The sequence below is a fragment of the Pieris brassicae genome, chromosome 12 (genome assembly GCF_905147105.1).
Source record: "Pieris brassicae chromosome 12, ilPieBrab1.1, whole genome shotgun sequence".
Classification (NCBI taxonomy): Eukaryota; Metazoa; Arthropoda; class Insecta; order Lepidoptera; family Pieridae; genus Pieris; species Pieris brassicae.
In genome coordinates this window covers 6,711,146-6,734,336 of record NC_059676.1, presented here as the reverse complement: position 1 = coordinate 6,734,336, position 23,191 = coordinate 6,711,146, and the positions used below count along the sequence as shown (strand labels likewise).

Sequence of the window (23,191 nt, the reverse complement as noted above, 5' to 3'; positions counted from 1 at the left end):
AATCCGATACATTAAATAGATATCTCAAATGACCGATAAATTGCACGAACCATAGCTAATTTTTAAAAACAGCACCTTATATCTTAAGTTACAGATTCCAATAAGAAAACATTAACAGAAAATTTAAATTTCGAATAGAATCAAGTGTCCAATACAATAATCTATGTTCAATGATAAAAAAGTAATCCCTCAATAGGGTTTGTATATTCTATGTAAATCGTTTCTATCGACACACGACAAGGCCTTCTCTATGACTTTGAAAATCATTTGACGCATTGAAAATTTATTTAAACTGAACAATGTCAGCCGCCTAATTTAAAGTCGATTACCTTCCGAGCATTTAATTTAGTTTTGGAAGAGTCACTAATAAATAATACAATGTAAATAACAAACTAACAATTTATTATATACAAAATAAATTACCGAGGTATTAAATTACGTGTCGCCGATATATTAAACAATATCATTAAACTATTTTCTTGGGACTCCTAACATTATATTGATATTACCAGGTCCAAGCGAGTCGAGGTTAATGTTAGCGACGTCCGTTTTGCGTCTTGTCCCAATTATGTATACAATAATAATAGTCTTAGCGTTTCTGTCAAAAAAGTCCAGACGAGGACAACTTTAAGGTCCATCAACTTGAGTGCTATCTCAGACCAAAAATTACTCCCTTGTGTTCCTATTAGGAACTTCCACTTAATTATGTCAAAAATTATAAAATCTATTTGTTAAATCGTAATAAGTGACTAAGCCTTAGGACCCACTTGTAAAATTTGCGGGAATTACCCAAACACCTATCCAGAAAAAAGCAGGTACTTTCGTATTTACATTTTACTTAATTCATGGCCATTTCACTTACCGATTTGCCTGCGTAAGCCGTATCTAACAGCGCACCTCTGGCAAGACCTCACCATACAACTAAAATATTTACAAACTACAAAAATTAAATTGTACATGATATGGCATCTTGTACTTATCACGTCCTAATTAGGGTATAGACTTATTCATTAAAAAAAATCAAATTTTATCACACCATAAACACAATTCGATAGAAAGAGACGAAAGTGCATTTGCAATAAGACAGGTTTAGATTTTTTCACTGATACGTACTAAAAGTCGCAAAAACTTTTGTATATCATCCTAGTCACTCTTGGGATTCTGTGACGATAATTAGAATGCAAAATATCGCATGTATTAGTAGTGGGCATTTTGCGCAGAACACACCACGAGCCCTGCCCGCCAATACCATCAAAATGGCCTGGATCTAGCACAGAGCATTTAGAAAGACGAAGAACGCATTTCATATGTTTATTATAGACAATTTCTAGTCGAATCACAGCAAATCTTTCCGTTTAACCAATGACTAACGAAAAATAAAATAAACGCCATTATTACTATAATACTTTTCTTAAAGTCTATACCCCATCTCGGCTCTTTGGTAAACTATGAACTAAAGTTCTATCAAGCTATAAAACAAATTTAGACTCAATTCATAACAAAATAAGCGCGAATATTCCACCGATAAAGTTATTCGTAATTTTCGTTATTGAATGCAACTAAATAGTTCATTACGAAATTTAATTTGACATTTGATCGTATCGATAGCTATACGTTTAATATACGACAAACTGAGACAGATATTCTGATACCTGGACATTAATTAGGCACTGAAATTAAACATACAAAATCCCAGAGATACACTTACTCTAACAGTATGAGTATTAAGGCCGATAAATAATTTTGCTACATTAAAAAATACAACACAATCAGTGCAATAATAAATACGAAATTAAATTAACCATTTTTTTACTGATTTTCAGCGTCATTAGTAATGTTAGGATTCGAGAGAAAAACTAAAAAAAACTTTTTTTCATCTACGAATAATTCTCATTTGTCGAGTAACAATGAAAAAAATGTTGTTTTTCAAAATTAAAAAACACTCTCTACTGAATAAATGATTGATATTATTTTCAAAAATAATACGAAACAATTGGATTTAAATACAACATTTAAAATAATTGTTTTTAGTTTTAATTCGAATAATGATTTAGTAAAATAAAAACGCCATCCACGAAGACCACGAATACAGTCAATAACTATAATAATAAAAAAACTTATTGTTTTTGCGTCTCTTCAGGTTTCTTAATTAAACTGAATTCTGTCTAGTTAAAAACTAAACTTTAGTTAGAAATCGATTTAAGTCAACGATATTATTGGAAAACGATTCATGTATTTACTTTATATATAATAATAATTCTTACAACGGGTTGAAGGCCCGTTTAACCCTCATAAATCTAGTTTAGAGTTGTCGAACTTGTCAAACGTTTTGTATCAAAGCGAATTCGTGAATGGCAAATCTAAATTTACTGAAGCAAGCAATTGTTCGGTCTCCGTATTTCAACGTTGCTAAGATTCCGTTGAATTTCGTCATCTTCCGCTATCCTGTAATATTGTATAAAAAAATATGCAAATTATTTCAGGCTCAAAGCTTTTTTATATAGAAAGAATACTTTGCCTAGAGGGGTCGCGAGTTTACTAATAATCTGATAAAACACTCAAACAATTTCTGTTCTAAACAGTTCAACGTCGTTACAATGTTGCGTGAAAAACTCAAAAATCTAAAGTGGATGAATTTCTTAAAGATATATTTCACTCTAAATGAATAACATTGAGTGAGCAGTGTTGGCCTAGTGGCTACAGCGTGCGACTCTCACCTCTGAGGTCGTAGGTTCGATCCCCGGCTGTGCACCAATGGACTTTCTTTCTATGTGCGCATTTAACATTAGCTCGAACGGTGAAGGAAAACATCGTGACTCAAAAGTCGACGGCGTGCGTCAGGCACAGAAGACTGATCACCTACTTGCCAATTATATTACCAAATGATCATGAAACAGATACAGAAATCTGAGGCCCAGACCTAAAAAGGTTGTAGTGCCATTGATTATTATTATTAAATGAATAACATATGATTATAGCAAACATAATTCCTTTAAATAACTATAAATATACCAAAGAAACCTATCAGTACTTTTTCATAATGAATTTAATTTTATTTTCGAATGGGATCTCGTTGTTGGCCTTAAGGGACTTTACAACTCAGCTGATTTTGACTTTTCGGCATTTTGTTTGTCATTAGCTATCGCGATTGGAATTCGTTAGGTTAGGTTAGTCACGTCGGGGCCTCCTACGGGGCTTTTGTGTGGGACAGGGCCTGAATTTCATGTTTGAAGTATATTTTGAACAGATCACTTGACTATAAAGTCAAAACTGACAGATTTCATTTATGATCCAATAAATTTGGCCATAGACAAAACACTATTTTATTATGACTTTCTATTTTCAGCATTATTTGGATATGGTTTGGATTTAATTACAAATATCATTTTTAAATGTTAAAAAAACTACAACGTAAATACTCACGCTTTTTCCTGCTCATCCATTTCTTGTACGAGCCTATCCCTCTCATTAACAGCTGATAATAAGTCCTGAAAGCATTAGAAAAAATTTATTAAAAGGTATTTACTTCAGTTCCTACTTTATTCTACACACTATGGATTTACGAAATAGTTAAACACACAAACATATGTTTAAAGTTAAAATGGCCAAAGGAAAAATGTTTTTAGAGTTTTTAATATGGTTACCAATGGGCATACAGTGATAGGTATTCATATATAAATATAAATAGATCAGTCTTTTTCGCGTTTGGTCTTTTTCGTCATATCTAGTCACGGTTATTGTCTTTATTAAAATTTATAAGTAAAAAATTTGCTTACTTGTAAGAGAAGTATCTCTCGTCTCTTCTGCCCAGGAGTCTTTCTCCACTCTTCAACGCCGAGTGAGAGGCGCAATTCGCGAGCCAACAGCTCGCATCGACGGCTCAAGTCTTCCTCTTTTTCTCTGTAAATTGATAACATCATAATTTTATTTCAATTCGCCCAAAAACCTTAGAAGATAAAAAAATAACTTTAATTAACGTTAAATCAAACTTTGAATTACCCAAGAGCCTTGGTGAGGTAGTACCAGAGTTTTATTGTGTGCCTTACTGAGTCACAAGGACCTCGAAAACAATTTTGGAAGTATTTTTTTTTTACTTTTTTTAATTACTGAGCATGGATAAATACGCTCATACAGGGCCGGAAATTTATTTTTGAAGTGATACCTCTTTTGGCGCGTTAGGGAAAAATGATGAGAGTGATCTTTTACGATGCGCGCGCACTATGTCATAAAAAATACTCTCACCATTTTTCCGTAACGCGCCAAAAGGAGTAAAACTTTAAAAAACTAAAATGTTGAGTATAGCTACCTTCAGGGTGTCGGTTTATTGTGAAGGTGTGCGCGCGTATCGTAAAAAATTACTCTCATCATTTTTCCGTAACGCGCCAAAAGAAGTAAAACTTTAAAAAACTAAAATGTTGAGTATAGCTACCTTCAGGGTGTCGGTTTATTGTGAAGGTGTGCGCGCGTATCGTAAAAAATTACTCTCATCATTTTTCCGTAACGCGCCAAAAGAAGTAAAACTTTAAAAAACTAAAATGTTGAGTATAGCTACCTTCAGGGTGTCGGTTTATTGTGAAGGTGTGCGCGCGTATCGTAAAAAATTACTCTCATCATTTTTCCGTAACGCGCCAAAAGAAGTAAAACTTTAAAAAACTAAAATGTTGAGTATAGCTACCTTCAGGGTGTCGGTTTATTGTGAAGGTGTGCGCGCGTATCGTAAAAAATTACTCTCATCATTTTTCCGTAACGCGCCAAAAGAAGTAAAACTTTAAAAAACTAAAATGTTGAGTATAGCTACCTTCAGGGTGTCGGTTTATTGTGAAGGTGTGCGCGCGTATCGTAAAAAATTACTCTCATCATTTTTCCGTAACGCGCCAAAAGAAGTAAAACTTTAAAAAACTAAAATGTTGAGTATAGCTACCTTCAGGGTGTCGGTTTATTGTGAAGGTGTGCGCGCGTATCGTAAAAAATTACTCTCATCATTTTTCCGTAACGCGCCAAAAGAAGTAAAACTTTAAAAAACTAAAATGTTGAGTATAGCTACCTTCAGGGTGTCGGTTTATTGTGAAGGTGTGCGCGCGTATCGTAAAAAATTACTCTCATCATTTTTCCGTAACGCGCCAAAAGAAGTAAAACTTTAAAAAACTAAAATGTTGAGTATAGCTACCTTCAGGGTGTCGGTTTATTGTGAAGGTGTGCGCGCGTATCGTAAAAAATTACTCTCATCATTTTTCCGTAACGCGCCAAAAGAAGTAAAACTTTAAAAAACTAAAATGTTGAGTATAGCTACCTTCAGGGTGTCGGTTTATTGTGAAGGTGTGCGCGCGTATCGTAAAAAATTACTCTCATCATTTTTCCGTAACGCGCCAAAAGAAGTAAAACTTTAAAAAACTAAAATGTTGAGTATAGCTACCTTCAGGGTGTCGGTTTATTGTGAAGGTGTGCGCGCGTATCGTAAAAAAATACTCTCATCATGTTTCCGTAACGCGCCAAAAGAGGTATAACATAAAAAAAAACTAGTACCTAACATATCTCAAAAAATACTTACAGTATATTAAGTTGCATTTGCCTGCGTATTAAAGCATTCTTCTTATTCACGAGGTTGAACCACTGCGACATCAGACGATCTTCCTCCTGTAAACAAAGAGACAGTGAGGATGCATACAATTCTACACAATAATATTTACTATCTAACTGTCTATTATAATTACATATAACCAAATTGTTTTTGTTACACTTAAAGTACGACTAATCACGTGAGTAAAACCCACCAAAGAGGTACTACTTATCAAGAATTTTAACAGATACCGGATTGTTAGGCTCTCTAACACACTGTGCAATTAATCTCCTCCATTTTCTCTGAAAGCATAAACCTAGCTTTATTTTTTTTTTCGTAAATAAGTATTTTGTGGAATAGGATAGTCGATTCAAGCTTCACATTTTCTTAAAATTATTTATTCCACATCATTATTCTATCTTAACAGTTACTGGTCATACTTTCGTGTATGCGGTGATGTTAGTTATTTCGACTATGTATTTGCGTGTTTTTCCCACGAGAATGTTAGTGCGTGCTCCTATTCCACCATGATCTTTGACAATATGAGACAAATCTTTGTTTTTAATTTATTTTATTATTATTTATTTCTTAAGATGTCATGTGGAACATGGTGTAATGGTTGCAACTCCTTACAAACATTGTGTAAAACAAAAAACTTGGCGATAAAAAAGAGTGGCGGAAAGTTTATTGAAGGTTCTTCTCTTCTATGCCCTGGATTTGAGAACTGGCAGTAAATGTTAAATTAGAAGCATTTAATGTATTTATTGACGTTCATGTACATTGTGTTACCTATATGAATAAACTTTGACTTTGACTATGCGATAGAACGACACAATAATACAAACTCCGATTATTCTACAAAAAAACATTAAATATATATGCCTAAATCTTATAACAAACAAATAGGTCTACTTCGATAGAAATTATTTATTATTTGTATCGCTCGCGTGCATGGTGCTTCGTTAACCAAGTTGGAATGTGTGCGCGGTACATCCAAAAGTTTAGTCAAAAGCCTCAGGTTTCTACTTGGTACCCGTACACCAAGTCTCTCTATTATATCCAAATAATAAACCCCACCCGTAAGTAACAAAGATTGCGCTGAAATAATTTCCATTCCTTATGAATGTTTTAATAAATGTTCGTTCATTCACTCACCTCAGTATTATCAGCCCGGTCCATGACTCGTCTTAATTGTTTCTCTAAAGCCGCGGCCTTTTCATCGATACTTTTCTGTTCTCGCTCCAACGCTTGCAACTCACTCGCTATATAAGTGCTGTAACTTTCTTTATTCTGTAAAATAATGTTTTATTTGATCAATTGAAATTGAACTGATAATTCAATTCGTAATTCAAATATTATATTTTACATAATATTTTTTTGCAATTTAGTCTATTTTTTAATGTATTTTGTTATCCCAGTTTTGAACTTGATACTTAATTTGATTGTTATATGGACACGTCATTAAGCAGGCCTAGTGGCTCTAGCGTACGACTCTCACCCCTGAGGTTGTGGGTTCGATCCCCGGCTGTGGACTAATGGACTTTCTTTCTATGTGCGCATTTAACATTCGCTCGAACGGTGAAAACAACATCGTGAGCAAACCGGCTTGCCTTAGACCCAAAAAGTCGACGACGTGCGTCAGGCACAGAAGGCTGATCACCTACTTGTCTATTAGATTAACAAATGATCATGAAACAGATACAGAAATTTGAAGTAGACCTAAAAAAGTTGTAGCGCCACTGATTTATATGGACATCCTATATTATAAAAAATTGTTATATGTTCGCCTTTTTGTTTGTTACGTCCTGTTTGTCTTAATTTTTATTACATTTTATTTACAGCTTATAAATGTAACGACTATAGTTAGGTTTATTTTCAGCCACAGCATAGACTATAATTACAATTGTAAATTTAACGCCCCATAAACAGGGTTGTGAGGAGTAAACGGTCAATCCTAAGATATATAGTTGGTATGGGAACAACTTTAATAGTGTAACCAAAGAAATACGGTTCAATGTCATTTACAAAAAAAACTGCTAGTTCTTACAACACGTGATGAATACATAAAGCACAGACCGTGCCTGTAACGGTTCTGCGAAAATATTCAATATATAAAGGCGGCAAACACAACTGGAAGAGTGGGTCTCGCGAGGAATTACGTCCCGGCTCGCCCATGAATATTGTAAACAAAAATAAATATTACCGATGTAGCCGGGGCGTATCTCGCGAGGCGCGTAACAAACCATTCGTATATTTATTGCTAATTTATTGTAATTAATATATTGTATCTTTTTAGTAAAAAAATTGAGAGATAGTAAAGTCCCTGGACACAATGGCGCAAAAGAAGAAAAGAAAATAAAAAGGCTTAATTAACGGCCAGCTCTTAGGGAGTACTTCAAGTATTACATCACGCAATTTTAGGAGATTCTTGACCCCCCACCCCCATGAAACGCGCCGTAACGTTTCTGTTTTCAATAGTAAAACATTTCGTGACCAATGACTCTTTAACCTAAAACTTACCATTATGTGGTGTAAAGTACTGGAAAGTAGAAAATAATATTAACAATAACGCGTAATTCAATCCCCGCCCCGCATCGTAACGTTTTACAACACCCAATGCGTTACGTAATACTTGAACGCTGCCTTAAGGTATAACCGCTGTGAGGAATCACCAGCCCGCTTAAGGCAGTATCAGTTAACATCAGGTGAGCCTTCTGCCCGCGTGCATCCTCTTAAATATTTAGATTTACAACATATTTTAATATTGAATACCAAAATCCGTCAAACAAACCTCATTATCCTCCATATTAGGTTCGGGTGACAGCCTGTCTACGAGCGCACTGAACGAATGGAGCGGCGATTTCCGAGAATCATTCGGTGACTGACTTCTACTCTTCCCTTCTTTTGTTTCTGCTGGAACGAGATAATTATTAGTTCTGTAAACCACATCTTAAATCCAATACTATAATTTTCATTTAGATATTTACCATTTCTTTCTGGGCTGGGATTGCTCTTCCTGGAGCCGGGACTCGAAGGCGCCGATTCTCTGTTGACTAAACTTTCCAGGTGCTCCATACCACCAGCTGGAAACATACTTTGATGCAGTCTACCAAAATTTATTTGAAAGCCTTACATTTACATAAGTTTATTTTACATATATGGGTTTTTGGAATGCTTTCGTGAATTAAATCGATACATTTAGTTGAAAGAATGCCCTGTACAAAAATCAAAGTTATTCACTCTTATAATACTCCTAAGACGTTAATCACTGTACTTACCGGCTAATTCTTCCAGAACAGAATGTTTACTGATGATTTCCACAGTACCGGGATTGATTCGGGAAGGTGACATTGGTGATTTCGGACTGCAAAAATGTTTCATATTTTTTCTAAATATTCTCGGCAAAAACACATTATCTAGCCTAATTAGGATTAATAAGTAACTTACAACTAACCTAATAATCAAAGAAAAACAGAATTTATAAGATTCTTCAAAATCTTCGAAAAAAACAAAAAATAAATGATACAAGACTAGTTGAACAATTTTGCATAACTTTATTTTACATTACCTAACGATTCCAGCTCGCGCGTCAGCTATTATCTTCCTCGCCCTCTCGCGCAACATGTTTTGTCTCTCTTCCTCAGACATACCCTGGAGTGAACCACGAAGATTAAAAATCAAGTAAGTCGAAATTGAAATTTATTTTAAACTTAAAAATTTGAAAAAAAGTTTCCAGAGGTGATCTATATAGAAATTATAAAAATATATAGACAATTTTTTTTTAAATCTGTCTATATATTTTGAGGGTTATCTGGAGATTCCTGTCACACTATCGCATTTCTGTTTATTTGGTAGTAAAAAAAATACGAATTTATGTCTAACTTAGGTTTCATTTGATATGAGAATACTTTTGTTAAAATAATCATACCTTTTTAGGACTTTCACCATTCTTGAGTCCATTTGTTATTTCACTCTTATCTTCTTTCTCTTTCAGACTTTGTCTCTTTCTATCCTTTTCCCTCGCTTCACGCTTAGTAGCCTCTAGCAGCTGTCTAGCTTTTTCTTTTAGTTCGTCATGACGCGATAACAATTGCTGACCAATGAGAAGCAAGCATTTGGACCAATCAGCAAGCGTTATCGTATTAGCCAATCGGAGGTATCCAAGCATTATTGTCCAATTCACACACAAAATGGAAGCCATGATGATTCGGGAATGGAAAAAAATGATATGGTTTAGTCTAAATGAACGTTATTTATGTACCTTTAAGCACAGACTCACAATGAGCTCCAAAGCAAGACTGATACATGTTTTTGGGCAAGGCAACATAAACCCTATATTAAGGTATTTATGGCGCCATTTCAACTCACAAAACAATGCTATCATCAGTTTTACTACAAAGCTAACAACGACCTGGAGTTTGTGATGAGTAATATGAGTAATTATTTTCCTTAACAAAACAAATTTGACTTAAAAATGTTTCTCTACATTAAATTAACACATTAGCGACATAACTACAGGGGAAAACCAACAAAAAAAACAAATCAAATATGCATTTTACATACCGGTGTAGGTTTGGGTAGTTCTGGGGTAGGTGGTTTGAACTTGTCGTTTGGTTGCGTTTGGGAGACATTAAGAGGATCTGTGGCTGCCGGCTCAATTGACGGTTTCTGTTCAGATTGCACTGTAACGTCAAACTTATTATTATTAACATAACAAATAATTTTGAGAATTTTATTTAGTTTATAATTATAATCACAAATATTTTCTTAGTAGGCTCAAGGCTTGTCTTTTGTTAACATAGCTTTAACACATAAAGAAAACACTTTTTAAACGGATTGAAGCTATGTATTATTATTATAGACTTATAATTATTTATATAATTTTAAATAAAAAAACACCTCAATTTCAATAGAGAAGACGGCCTTAAATTATCAAACACCTGGGATCCAATAATATGCAATAATATAGAGGACACCGTGAGTCATTTCTGCAAAAACCCGTCATCTTTCGTCGATACCAACTCCGGGGAAATTAATACAGATAACACAACTTTCTCCGCAGCTGTGATACTTTTGACATTCAACACCTTTCGTCTTCAGTCACCGTGAACACGCACGCTGTAAGCACGCGAAACGTCGGAAACATTTAAATTTAAAATTATGTAAATAATTATAACTTTATAATAATAATACATAACTTCAATCCGTTTAAAAAGTGTTTTCTTAAGGGTCAAGGCTACCAACTATATAACCCCCCCCCCCCCCCCCCCAAACCCTCACACACATATTGCCAGAAGCTTCGCCTTTGTTTTACAGACCTTTAAATCTTCTACCAAAACACAATTAAAGAGCAATTTATCTGTAATATTTCCCCGAAGAAATTGGTGCATGGTGTAGGTGCCAAAGATATTTTTAACACAACACATGCTTTAATCATTACGATTAGTACGCTATTATGTTTTCTTGTATAAAAATAACCTACCAATACTGTTATTGATATCATTAGCCGGTGGAGCTTCCTCCTCATCATCAGATCCGAACGGATCTGTGAGTTCCTTGCGTGTCATCAACTTTTCTGGACGCGGAAGAGGCTGGAATTTTTTAAATTATAGCAACTATTTGTGTGTTTTATTGATAAATAATAATTAGTTGATGAACTTTTTGGGTCTTATTAGTATACACAGACTAAAATTAGGTATAAAAAAGCTCTTTTTTCTTATAAAGAAATAAATAGGATAGGTATAGTTTTAAATCTAAAGAAAATTAATTAATAGTTAAGAATAAGGCTAAATGTTTCTGTTAATTCATATATTGTATTACCTCAGTTTTTATTGGTTCATTAAACCACTTAGCCGTAGGTTTTTCCCTCAAATCCTTAGCAGGAGACAGCATTTTGCCAAGAATGTTCTTTGACTGTTGGAATATGTCCTTCATGTCCTTTATAGCGGGGGATTTATCCGGAGACAGGTCTAAAGATTGACGGGACTCTTGCGAATCTTGCTTACTAAAAGTAATGTATGGTTAAATATAGCCAATATTGACATATGAGGCCACAGCTAATGAAATTGCAAATTTAAATAAACAAGATTGAATAGGCCATATGTTCAATTATAAAAGTTACAATAGGAAATTGGAAATATTTTATTCTTACTATTAAATTTATTTATTTAATTATATATATTAATAAATTTATTATATTACATATCTAAACAGTACAATAAAATTACTTAACTTACTTACAGTACAATAATGATAATTTCGCTAACAATAAAAACAGTTATACAAAAACACTTACAGTACTGGCGGCCTGTCCATAACGTTCCTAGATCTTCTGGTGCTGACTTCCCGAGAGAACAACTCTGGTGGAAGACTGTCATCTGTGTCATGTCTGCCCACCAGGTACGAGGATTCTGTCTCATCATTACCTGGCGAAAAATAGACAAAACAGTTACATTTTGAGTACATTGTAGTGTAAGGTATTCTTAGAGAACATTTTGTCTCATTCATTTATTTGCAAAATCACACACGAGAGAATGGAATAATAACTAATACGGTGTCATTTAAAGTTTTTTTTTAACAAATCTTACCTAGTTGTTCTACTTGTAATTCGTTGCCAGTGAAATATGCTCTCAGTTGAAATAGATATGTCATCACCTGCAATTATTGATTAATATATCAAAAATGATCTCCTTAAATCAACATTAATTTATATCGATAAAAACAAAAAAAAAGTATACTCTGATTTTTAACTCCGTTGAATTCTGACAGCTATCATTTTTTGACATATCAGAGATTGCAAACCTTTTTTAGCCGGGCACATTTTCAATTTTAATACGAGTTAACTTATATTAGTCTATGCATACATGTATTTGTTAGTGAATGTATCCATCTTATTAAGAGCGGTCCTACACATTAAAGGTGGATTTACGGCGAGTGATAATTACGTCCTTTTTCATCAAACACAGTAAAAACGTATAAGTAAAGATAATATTTTATTTTAAAAAAAGCTTTACTAAACATGGAAATAATAGGCAGTGTTGCCAGCGAAATAATTAAACTCATTTCGATATATTGTTCGTGATATTTAAATATTTGTTATTTTGCATTAGGTCACTTGAGTATGTAAATATTAAGGCGTTACGTTTTTGTAACATTTTATTATATTGCCCTAAATTTGGTCAAATTTGTCCCTTTTTCAGTATAGAACTTTTTAATAGCAACTCAAATGTCAGAACTCTACGTAATGAATAATCATAGTATATTTTAATGTATATAAATAACACTGTGAATATAGCTTTAGACCGGGTTATATACTTCAAACCTATCTTTATATAACCCAAATCTTTAAATCTACATAGAAAATTGTGTTTTGAGGTTCTTAATGGGTTAGTATTTCTAAAGATATCCTGTATTTGAATATAATATTCGAAGTAAAAATATTATCCTCACAGCAAGTTTATCAGGTACAGGTCCTCCACAGACATCAGCGACAGTCAGAACTTGTGAAATCCCAAGTTTAACGCTCGCTTCGAGAGCACGACGAACATTTTCTTCGCTTTCATCCGGTTGCAGACCAGAAAAGTCACTGAAATATTTTCACCTTTTTATTGATTTACAAATTATCTCCAGAATTATTACGGCTTGTTTAAAAATTTCTTTTACGCAGATATTATAGTGCACAAAATATGTAGAGTAAGTACGCGTAGAAACAAAACGCTAACAGTTGTTGCAGTTGTAACACGATGCACGGGCACACCGTCACAAAAAATCGATACCCTGAAGTTAGCTATAGTCAACATTTTTTAAAAAAAAGTTATACTTCTTTTGACGCGTTAGGGAAAAATGATGAGTTAATTTATACGATGCGCGCGCACACCGTCACAATAAATCAACACCCTGAAGTTAGCTATAGACAACATTTTAGTTTTTAAAGTTATACTTCTTTTGGCGCGTTACGGAAAAATGATGAGAGAAATTTTTACGATGCGCGCGCACTCCTTCACAATAAACTGACACCCTGAAGTTAGCTATAGTCAACATTTTAGTTTTTTTAAAGTTATACTTCTTTTGGCGCGTTACGGAAAAATGATGAGAGTAATTTTTTACGATGCGCGCGCACACCTTAACAATAAACCGACACCCTGAAGTTAGCTATAGTCAACATTTTAGTTTTTTTAAAGTTATACTTCTTTTGGCGCGTTACGGAAAAATGATGAGAGTAATTTTTTACGATGCGCGCGCACACCTTAACAATAAACCGACACCCTGAAGTTAGCTATAGTCAACATTTTAGTTTTTTTAAAGTTATACTTCTTTTGGCGCGTTACGGAAAAATTATGAGTTATTTTTTTACCATGCGCGCGCAAGCCGTCTTAATAAACCGACACCCTTTAGGGTGCGAAAAACTTAAATGTTGACTTTAGTCAACATTTAAGTTTTTCTTTAGTTATTCTTCTTTTGGCAAGTAAGGGAAAAATTATGATAGTAAATTAACGTAGAATAAGGCGAAAAATTAAATTTTTGAAAATATATTTATCTTGTTACGCCAAAGAAGTGTAACTTCTAACGCGGGTACATAAGTACATACCCGTTTTTTTATACACAAAAGTATATAAAATTTTACTCCTACATATAACTAAGCCCGAATAAAGGCACTCGTTTTAGTTTAAAGTAATTTTTCGTCTCTGACAAATTACATACGGTAGGATGAAAAAAGGGTAAAGTATAATATAAGTTGTAACTTCATTACAACTTATATTATACAGTACTTTCACTTTGTGCCGATGTGCCTATACTCACATAAGGTCCGGCCTAAAATGATGTATGATGGCGCAGAAAGTGAGCCCCGATCTGAAGCTGGTAGTGAGGTCAGTGACTGGACATCTTGGATACTCTCGTGTTATGTATTGACACCATTCGACCAAGTCGACCATCTAGTGAATAATTTGTCGTTTTTTTAATTTTTATATATAAGGATCATTAAGTGGTACATTCTTAATAGCTTCACATGAGTTATGTCCAATGGATTAAATACATAACCGCGCAGTCCATGCTGCTACTAAGAAAAATTATATGTCATAGAAACTCCTTCAAAACTTTGTGGACCAATAAAAAATCTTCACATATTTTTTTTAAATAAGAATGGAAACATGCCATTGGTTGTAGAAAAAAAAATGAAAAAATCAAAATTTAATTACTTGACAATGAATGAACTTCATTCATCATGATCGAATTGACTTCAAATTCGCCTTGTACTTATTTATACTAAATTTTGTTTGAGCAATGTTTTATTGGAATTTTATTAAATTTGGACATTCAATCATGTACGTCATAAAAACATTTTGTCATTCGTAATTAGATAAAATTGGAGCAGTGTTGGCTTCAGCGTGCGACGCTCATCCCTGAAGTCATAGTTTCGATCCCAGGCTGTGCACCAATGGACTTTCTTTCTATGTGCGCATTTAACATTAGCTCGAACGCTGAAGGAAAACATCGTGAGGAAACCGGCTTGCCTTAGACCCAAAAAAGTCGACGGCGTGCGTCAGGCACAGAGGGCTGATCACCTATTTGTCTATTAGATGAACAAATGATCATGAAACAGATACAAAAATCTGAGGCCCAGACCTAAAAAGGTTGTAGCTCCATTGCTCATTATTATTATTAATTAGATAAAATAACGCTAGAACGCTGTCTTCAGAACCTTGCCTTAAGGGACTCCTTTTAATAATATATTTTAGTTATTATATTTTAAGGTTAGTTATTGTGTTTTGTTAGATACAAATCAAATGCCACATTGGATAAAATAAATATACAAAGAACTCACCGGTGTCTTATCCTTCTCCACATGCGGAACGGTCAGTCTTTCTTCAGGCACCGGTGTCTTTTGGTCTTGTTTTTCGTTGTCATTAGTATCCAAGCTAATGTTGTTTAAGTTAGTTTTCAGTTCCAGAGGTTTCAAATTCCGTTTCGCAATCGTTTTCGGTTTGAAAACTAGACCTGTAACTGTTAAACATTAAATTAAAGAGGCTGTTTTGTGGTTGTGTTTTTGAAGTGAAACTTCTTTATCGGCGTTGTAAAATAATTTACCGTCACATTTTTGGTTACGCGTCACATTTTTTCCGTTACGCCCCATCTTTTTCTTGTCCCTACCACGGTTGATTGGAAGAGATTTCTTAGCCAAACAAAAATATATAATAACGTATATATATAATAACAATGATCGTAATAACTCTATTACAATTAATGAAATTCTGTAATAATCTTAACATAAATAAAAATAAGGTAAAATGAAATAATTATATTATTTGTATTCATGTCTATGATAATAAAGGCTTTTGTTAAACTTTATCTAACTTAACTTTATTTAACCAATTTCTGTAAAGTTGCATATAGTAGATCATTTTTCGAAAAATAATTTCATAAAGAAGTTTCACTTCTTACGTGTGTACACTGGTACACGCACACATTTTTTAATTACAGCAATTTATTTGGATTTATAAAATCTGAAACTAATTATAGCCAGTGTTAAATAATCTCATTAAATAGTTTAACATATAACTATTTCAAATAATTAAGGAAAGATATAAAATACAATGGTTTTTGAATTTTAGATTTCTACATATAATATATATCCCGTGATAAATAAGTCGATGAGTTAAAAATAGATTTGAGATAAAAAAATACCTTTCAAATTATCTATTTTCTCCTCACTAGGAGCTAGCACCGGTTTCGGAGTGGAACTAAACTTGGGTTCAGCTCTCATAGCCTTCGTGAGACTGCTCAAATATTCCGGTCTATTTTTGGGTGTCACCGCGTCTTCGCCAAATGCATCCACGGCATTAACTGGTGTTGTAGGACTCTGTGCTGTTGGGGTCTTGTCAAAGTTGAGACTTTGCACACTGTTAGGGGTCGCCGCTATGTCCGAATTTGTTAGACTCTGTGTCATTTCTTCCATTTGTTGACGAAGATCAAGCATCTGAAAGTCATACATTAACTGACTGTTGAACTCGTACATATACAGATTTATATTGATAACTTGTATCGTGAGTAAAAATCTAAGCACACAACGGAATCGTATTGAATTGTATTTCTCTTTCTTCTTTATTCAAACTCAAACTCAACATATCTTTATTCATATAGGTAAACAAGTACACTTATGAACGTCAAAAAGAAGTTATATTAATTGTAAATTTACATTTACTACCAGTACGCAAGTCAAGACCGTAGAGCGGGTAAGAAGAACTGTCAAGAAGCTTTTCGCCACTAGTTTTTATCGCCAAGTATTGAGTCATACAAATTGTTTGAACTGGAGCAAATCAATCCCAAGGATTAGGATTAATTATACCAGAATTTCTTACCTCTAATTTTCAAATCATATTGTAACGAATTATAGAGTAAAACCTACTACTTTCTGTCACTCCTTGATACTACAATGTCTAATTGTTTATAAATTTAAAGTTATTTAGAAATCAAGCCGTGTCTACCTAGTAGGTTTAGACAACAGAGGTCGTTGGTTCCATCTTTTGTTTGGCAACAATCGATTTTCTATGTATCCACGGTGAAAGATAACATCGTGAGGAAACCGGCATAACTCAAATCCAAAATCCGACGAAATGCGTCAGACAGAAGGCTGATAACTTTCTAGACTATAAAATTATAGAACAAGACACAACAACATATAGGGTTGTAGCGACACTGGACTATTATCATTTATTTAAAAATAAGCCCTGAGCAGCGATAAAAATAAATAATCTTTCTGTGTCGAGATTAGTTGTATTACAAACTGTGAAAACGGTCAAATACGATCAACAATTTTAACAGAACATTTAGAATAATAACATTCGATTTATGTCGACGCACTTACTTGTCTAGTAGAGCTATCAGACAACGTGTAATCATCTTCATCCAGATCCTCCAACACTGCGATATCAGAGTTATTATTGACAGAAAGAAGAGAGGCAAGAGATTGCATGTCCTCGTCACTAAAACAATGGGTACATATTTTAAAATAAAATCTTACCTCTTTACTGATCGACTCTACTCGAAACTATTAATATGACCTTCGAAAAAATATTATACAAAAAACATCTCATCCCATCATTACAATACTTTCATATATGCAGCTGCACTAATGTACTTTCTATCTGAAGTCGATGGCATGTGTCAGGCACATAAGTCTGATCTCCTACTTGCCTAGAAAACAAATGATTACGAAAGTTACAGAAATCTGGGGCCTATCTATAAGGTTGTAGCACCACTGTCTTTTGTATATAAACCGTAAACTAGATACTCACGTGGCCTGTCCCTCTCTAAGCAGAACACAGTGTAGAGTTAAGTGCAGTCTGGCGCCTTTGAGCTTCTTCGTGAGCGGCTCTAGGGTAAATTTGAGCGGCTTCTGCGCAGGTGCAAGTGACGCATGTTTGCGTAAGTTCACCGCGCAAGACGCCAGACGTCGTCGTTTGCCGGTTACAGAAACCTACACAATAGTCAATATAAACAATGACTGTGGTGAGAGAAAGTTTGTTACTGCTACTTTTAATACGAAAAAAAATTAAAAACCACTTCTACTCATTGATTAAATTAATCAACACTATCTATGCGTAACCTGGCAAATCTTAGTATTTGAATTTAGTACGGGAATATTCGCGAATTTACTTTAAATATGAAGACCAAGCCAGGGCTTCTACGCGCCTCAGAACTCTTGCCATGTATGTGCTGGGTACTAAATAACACAACCAATATAACTTACATCTTCAAGAACAAACGTCCAATCCTTGTCCTCGAGCTCATTAGTCCGTGAATCTCTGAACAATGTCACCGCTACTGTGTGATTCTCGACTCCAAATATCACGGAACCTCTGTAAATAACATATTTTATTTATTTAATATCTGTCAATCTACTTATCTAATTGTACAGTTCCTTTTAGTATACACGACCATATATTATGTAACTCTAAAGCAAATGTGATCTCGACGTTTTAGTATATAAGTTCGATGTAGTTTTCTCAACATCCGTAGCGCTGATAACCGCCACTTTGAGCTCGCAGTATCACTATTAGAGGTTAGAGTTAGAACTCAGATCTGAATTTGGAACTATATGGATAAAATGAAGACGAATAAACATTTGTTATTAGTCGAACTATATACTAACTTTAAAGGGTCCTTGAGCGAGGGCTCCCATTCTAATGGATCGGTGACGACACGACGAGATCTTCGCGTCCATACAATGCTCAACTTATTTGGTTTCCTGGAGAATTATCAAATTATTAGTTCTGGCAATAGTATAGTTTTGAAAGGCGCTTACAACTCCAATCAATTATTGCGACATTACTAATAGAATCCAGAAAATCTTCCTGCGTATACATTATCGTAAAGAGCAGTGTTTACCTAGTGGCTTCAGCGTGCGTTTGTCATCCCCGAAGTCATATTCCAACTACGGTTGTGCACCAATGGACTTTTTGTCAATATACACACACTCGTAGATAGCAACTCGTATAAGCAAAACTAATCACGAAACATATACAAGCCGGACCGCCTTAGCCCTGTCGTATAATATTTTGAGTTCATCAAGATAATTTAGACACTTAAAGTTCGAATAGCCAATAATTTAACCCATATAAATAATTCGTATTGTAGATAACAATCTAGCTAATAATAACATTAACAATGTAAGGTTGTGTCTTATAAATGCATCTATCATGTTTCGGAGTTAATGTCACAGATCATTTTCCTTTGAAATACGACCGTGTTCATATCACCTCTGCCGTGAATAACAAAGTTGCTTTCCGACTTCGTTATTGCTCTGATCATGAACTCTGAACATCGTACTTCGATCAAGTAAACTTCACAGTTAGTGCAGATTTATTTAACGTTAACGAAATCAGTGAATTACAGGTTGGATGGACCAAATCTTGTCATAGAATCAATGTTACGTCATTACTACCATTTAATTTCATACATACGTAGAATTTATGAAATTTAATCACGCAGCACAGTAGTACTTGCACGACCTAATACATACGAAAAATATTTCCTCTATAGGAAAACTCGTAAGTTCCGTTGAAATTACAACCTCCCATTTCTGTGCAGAACAATTAGTAGAACATGCTTACTCATAATATAAATATTAGAATACTAAAGCGTAAAAAAACAAATGAAAACACATTTTTATTAGTTTTAAAACCCTAAATACAAATTGGATTTGTACAATTATCGAAAACATTTTGTAACGCAGTATGTCCTTTCGTAGAAATGTTTGTTATTCACCAAAGTAAGACAGTGGTGTTAATTGGTAACTATAATATTCAGTCACAAATAAAGTAGATTTCTGTCAAAAATTGTATTACACAAAAATATTTTGAACACATATAAAAATAGTTTACGAACTACGAAGGTTTTCCTTTGTTTTTGTTATTCAGTCTGATTTAGTTAACTAGCACTGATATAAAATACATTCTTACACGTAGGTACTTACTATATCGCGATTCAATCTCAACGCTCTTCAAACTATTAGGTCTCTAATATAGGCCTAAATATTGGAAAGCTTTTTAATGCTTGTTAATTTAAAGCATTTTTAGCCTTGGCCTATTGGCTTGATTGCTTGGTTGTATGGAGGGCTGTACCACAATGGACTTTCTGTCTATGTGCGAATCTAACACTCGCTCGAACAGTGAAGGAAAACATCGTGATGTAAGCGGTAACACGACATGTCGTTTTTGGATGTGTTAGGCAGAAGGCTGATCACACACTTGTCTATGAAATAAAAATGATCAAATAAACGGATTCAATCTGAAGCCAAGATCCATCTAGGGTTGTAGCGCCATTGGATTATTTTATAATGCTTGTTCTGCATAATTAATTTATGACACTTACCATTTTGGAGTGAGATCAAGCTCTATCTGATGATAGGATGCAGTATATTGAAACTTAGCGGCGCGCTTATTGACGCGTTGGAGGCGCTTCCAGACGGATGCCATGTTTATTTACACTAAAAAATATAATTATATTAATTAATTAAGAAATATAGTACTAGGAATTTCTAGATAGAAGATAGATATGAAAACTAAACTAAAACGAATCACCAAAAAATAGGTGAAGTTATGGTTACCAGAAAGGTAAGTTCGTTTGCGTAAGCAATCTCTGCATGTACAAAACTGATTTTGAAAATCATTTTAAATAGAAAGATACATCCTGACAATTCCTGAGGGACATAGGTAGGTGGACATATTGATTAACTCTCATGTTTTCGATTCCACGCTAACAAAGTACAAGCAAATGCAAGTTAAAAATAACTTGAAGCGTCAAATTTATAACACGAACCTTACTTTACCGATTATATTTTCTTATCTTAATATAAACCAATATTTTATACAAGATAACTTACCTATCACTTATAAATATGTACGTTTATTAAGCACTTACATAAAATATTCTCGATTATCTATGGCCACACATTATCACTTCAAACCGCTCCTGTAACGGAAGGACATACTGATAACAACGGATATTTATAATGGCTACATAAGTTTTTAATTTTTATTTTCCTACGTACGGGGCTCATCCTGAATTCTTAAGATTGGATTTAACACTATAATAAATAACAATTTTGCCATAAGCAAATCAGTGAGGTCTATTATGTGTAATGAAACCTTGTAGGGCGATTCTCTTAATTAAATAACGCCACTCAAAGACGCGCAGTGGCACGCTGCAATAAAGCCAAAGTTGGTAACATCTTGTGTTTTAAGATTGACTGTATCACAGCGCTCTTAAAAGTCAAATCTATATTACATTAGTTTAAAAGAAAATACTATATCTAAAGGTTACGACGTAACCTCGTTATAACCAACAAAGCTCATATACAAGAATCGCTGAACAGGCACAGATATACACATTTTGCGATTTTATAATTTAATATTATTTATAATTTAATTTTTAAATTGAATTAAATTATATTTATAACCAGAAACTGTTGTTGGTTAAAGTTTGAACTTTAATATCATTTAGCAAGGTCTAAAAACATAAGAACGAATAAAATCATCTGAGGAAGCTTTATTATTAAATAGTATTTAACATATTAAAAAAAAATCAACATGTTTGTCTTACAAGATCTCCCAAATACACTGCATTTAAGAAATTACCATGAAGTACAAGGTAATATTAATCACTAAATTAAATTTAAGAATAATTTTTATGACCCTCCAAAAAGGGTGAAATTTTACATAAACATTAAAAACACTCCCTTATCTCTTGTGACTTGAGCTATGTTTTGGAATATCAGCCACCCACAAGGCATACCACACAATCATCTCATACTACATCCTGATGATCTCACCGTGAGGTGAACAAACAACATTGTTCACTATCAATATGAGGTCAACTAGCTATTTTAAAAACATCAAATACTTAAACATTTAACCAATACCAAAAACATTTAAAATTCTTTAATTTGCACTCAAATATGTATATAATATAAAGTATGCACCCTTATAAGTCAACAGGAAAACTGAACATTACAATTGCAAATTATCTAACTGTAATATTACAAATAATATAGCAATAAGGTCTATTTTAACAAAACTTGATTATTTTAACCTCTATAGTATTATTAGCCTTATTTATTAATCAGTTTCCTGTTTGTTATAAATGATTAGGTTATATGAACATTTAATAAATATAAATTCAGTAATTGCAAAAAAGGTAACTGTTATAACTTATAATAAAGATTTGAAGGATGTTATAATCCTTACATAAGAGTTTAAATAGAAATGGAATTTATATTATGTATGAAAAATATGCACTAATTATTCTAACCTAAATGTGTTTGTTTTTCATAAATAGTCTAAATAATTAAATTAGGGCAGTAACTGGTTCTAACAGTTTACAAACATATCAAAAGATAACCAATATTGCCTAGGTTTTTCAATATATAAAGATTAGCATAAATAATTAAATTAAATCGTTAAATATAAAACAGATGTCTTCAAAAGCTTGCAAATTCCTCATTTAATCACTATCACATCTAAACTTAAATTGCTCATGCAAGTAATTAATTTAACTTAATGGCTTCAGTAAATGTTCTTTGATGAAGAAAATAATGTTTAATAATTATAATACGCACATGATTGAGTTAATTATAGTGAGTAAACAGATGTACATCGCTCTTAAGTACTATAAAGCAATCGAATCTAAAAATAACACGACTAACGAAACCATAGGCATTCGGATAAGGTCAAAGAACTGACATTGATTTTATTTCCTGAGTAAAGACTTAGTGTCGTTTAAAGTTAACGGAGATATATATTTTTTTTCCTTAGAGAATCCTTTGTATAATACTAACCGAGAGCAAAAAATACGATGATATCACGATATCACTTATTCGTCAACAAGTCTTCCTAGCTCACAGAAATCGCACATCACTTTATTTATTCACTTTCTAATATCACATTCGACAACGGTCACAATTTTTAATAGGGTGATTATATTATTTTATGTAAATTTATCCAATACTGCAGTAATTTTCATTCACCAAATCAAACCATTTTGATTTTTTTATTTTTCTGTAGTTCAGACTTCAGACAGCTGACAGTAAGATTTCTGATAATTGACGATCAGTCTTTTATTTCAAATTATCTTTAT

At 33.5% G+C, this 23,191-nt stretch overlaps 1 protein-coding gene across 4 annotated transcripts; it reads right to left on the bottom strand.

Annotated features, from left to right (window-relative positions):
* Positions 1–1,921: 1,921 nt before the first annotated feature.
* LOC123717057 (EH domain-binding protein 1) lies at positions 1,922–23,100 on the bottom strand. Of its 4 annotated transcripts, none has more exons than XM_045672828.1 (26): positions 22,893–23,100; positions 20,978–21,028; positions 20,429–20,543; positions 18,708–18,803; positions 18,306–18,414; positions 17,851–18,032; positions 17,421–17,538; positions 16,241–16,532; positions 15,381–15,559; positions 14,357–14,490; positions 13,007–13,142; positions 12,145–12,211; positions 11,853–11,982; positions 11,378–11,561; positions 11,040–11,148; positions 10,121–10,239; positions 9,486–9,650; positions 9,126–9,208; positions 8,836–8,921; positions 8,545–8,640; positions 8,349–8,470; positions 6,713–6,847; positions 5,549–5,634; positions 3,777–3,900; positions 3,424–3,488; positions 1,922–2,445 (listed from the first exon to the last, which is right to left on the bottom strand). In XM_045672828.1, exons 3-26 carry the CDS (start codon positions 20,530–20,532, stop codon positions 2,367–2,369), a joined length of 3,000 nt encoding a protein of 999 aa, XP_045528784.1. In that variant the 5' UTR covers positions 20,533–20,543; positions 20,978–21,028; positions 22,893–23,100; the 3' UTR covers positions 1,922–2,366. The 4 variants fall into 4 exon arrangements, with proteins under 4 accessions (XP_045528784.1, XP_045528787.1, XP_045528785.1 ...); XM_045672830.1 differs by having other exon boundaries at positions 1,923–2,445; positions 8,349–8,467; XM_045672831.1 differs by lacking the exon at positions 9,486–9,650.
* Positions 23,101–23,191: the final 91 nt, after the last annotated feature.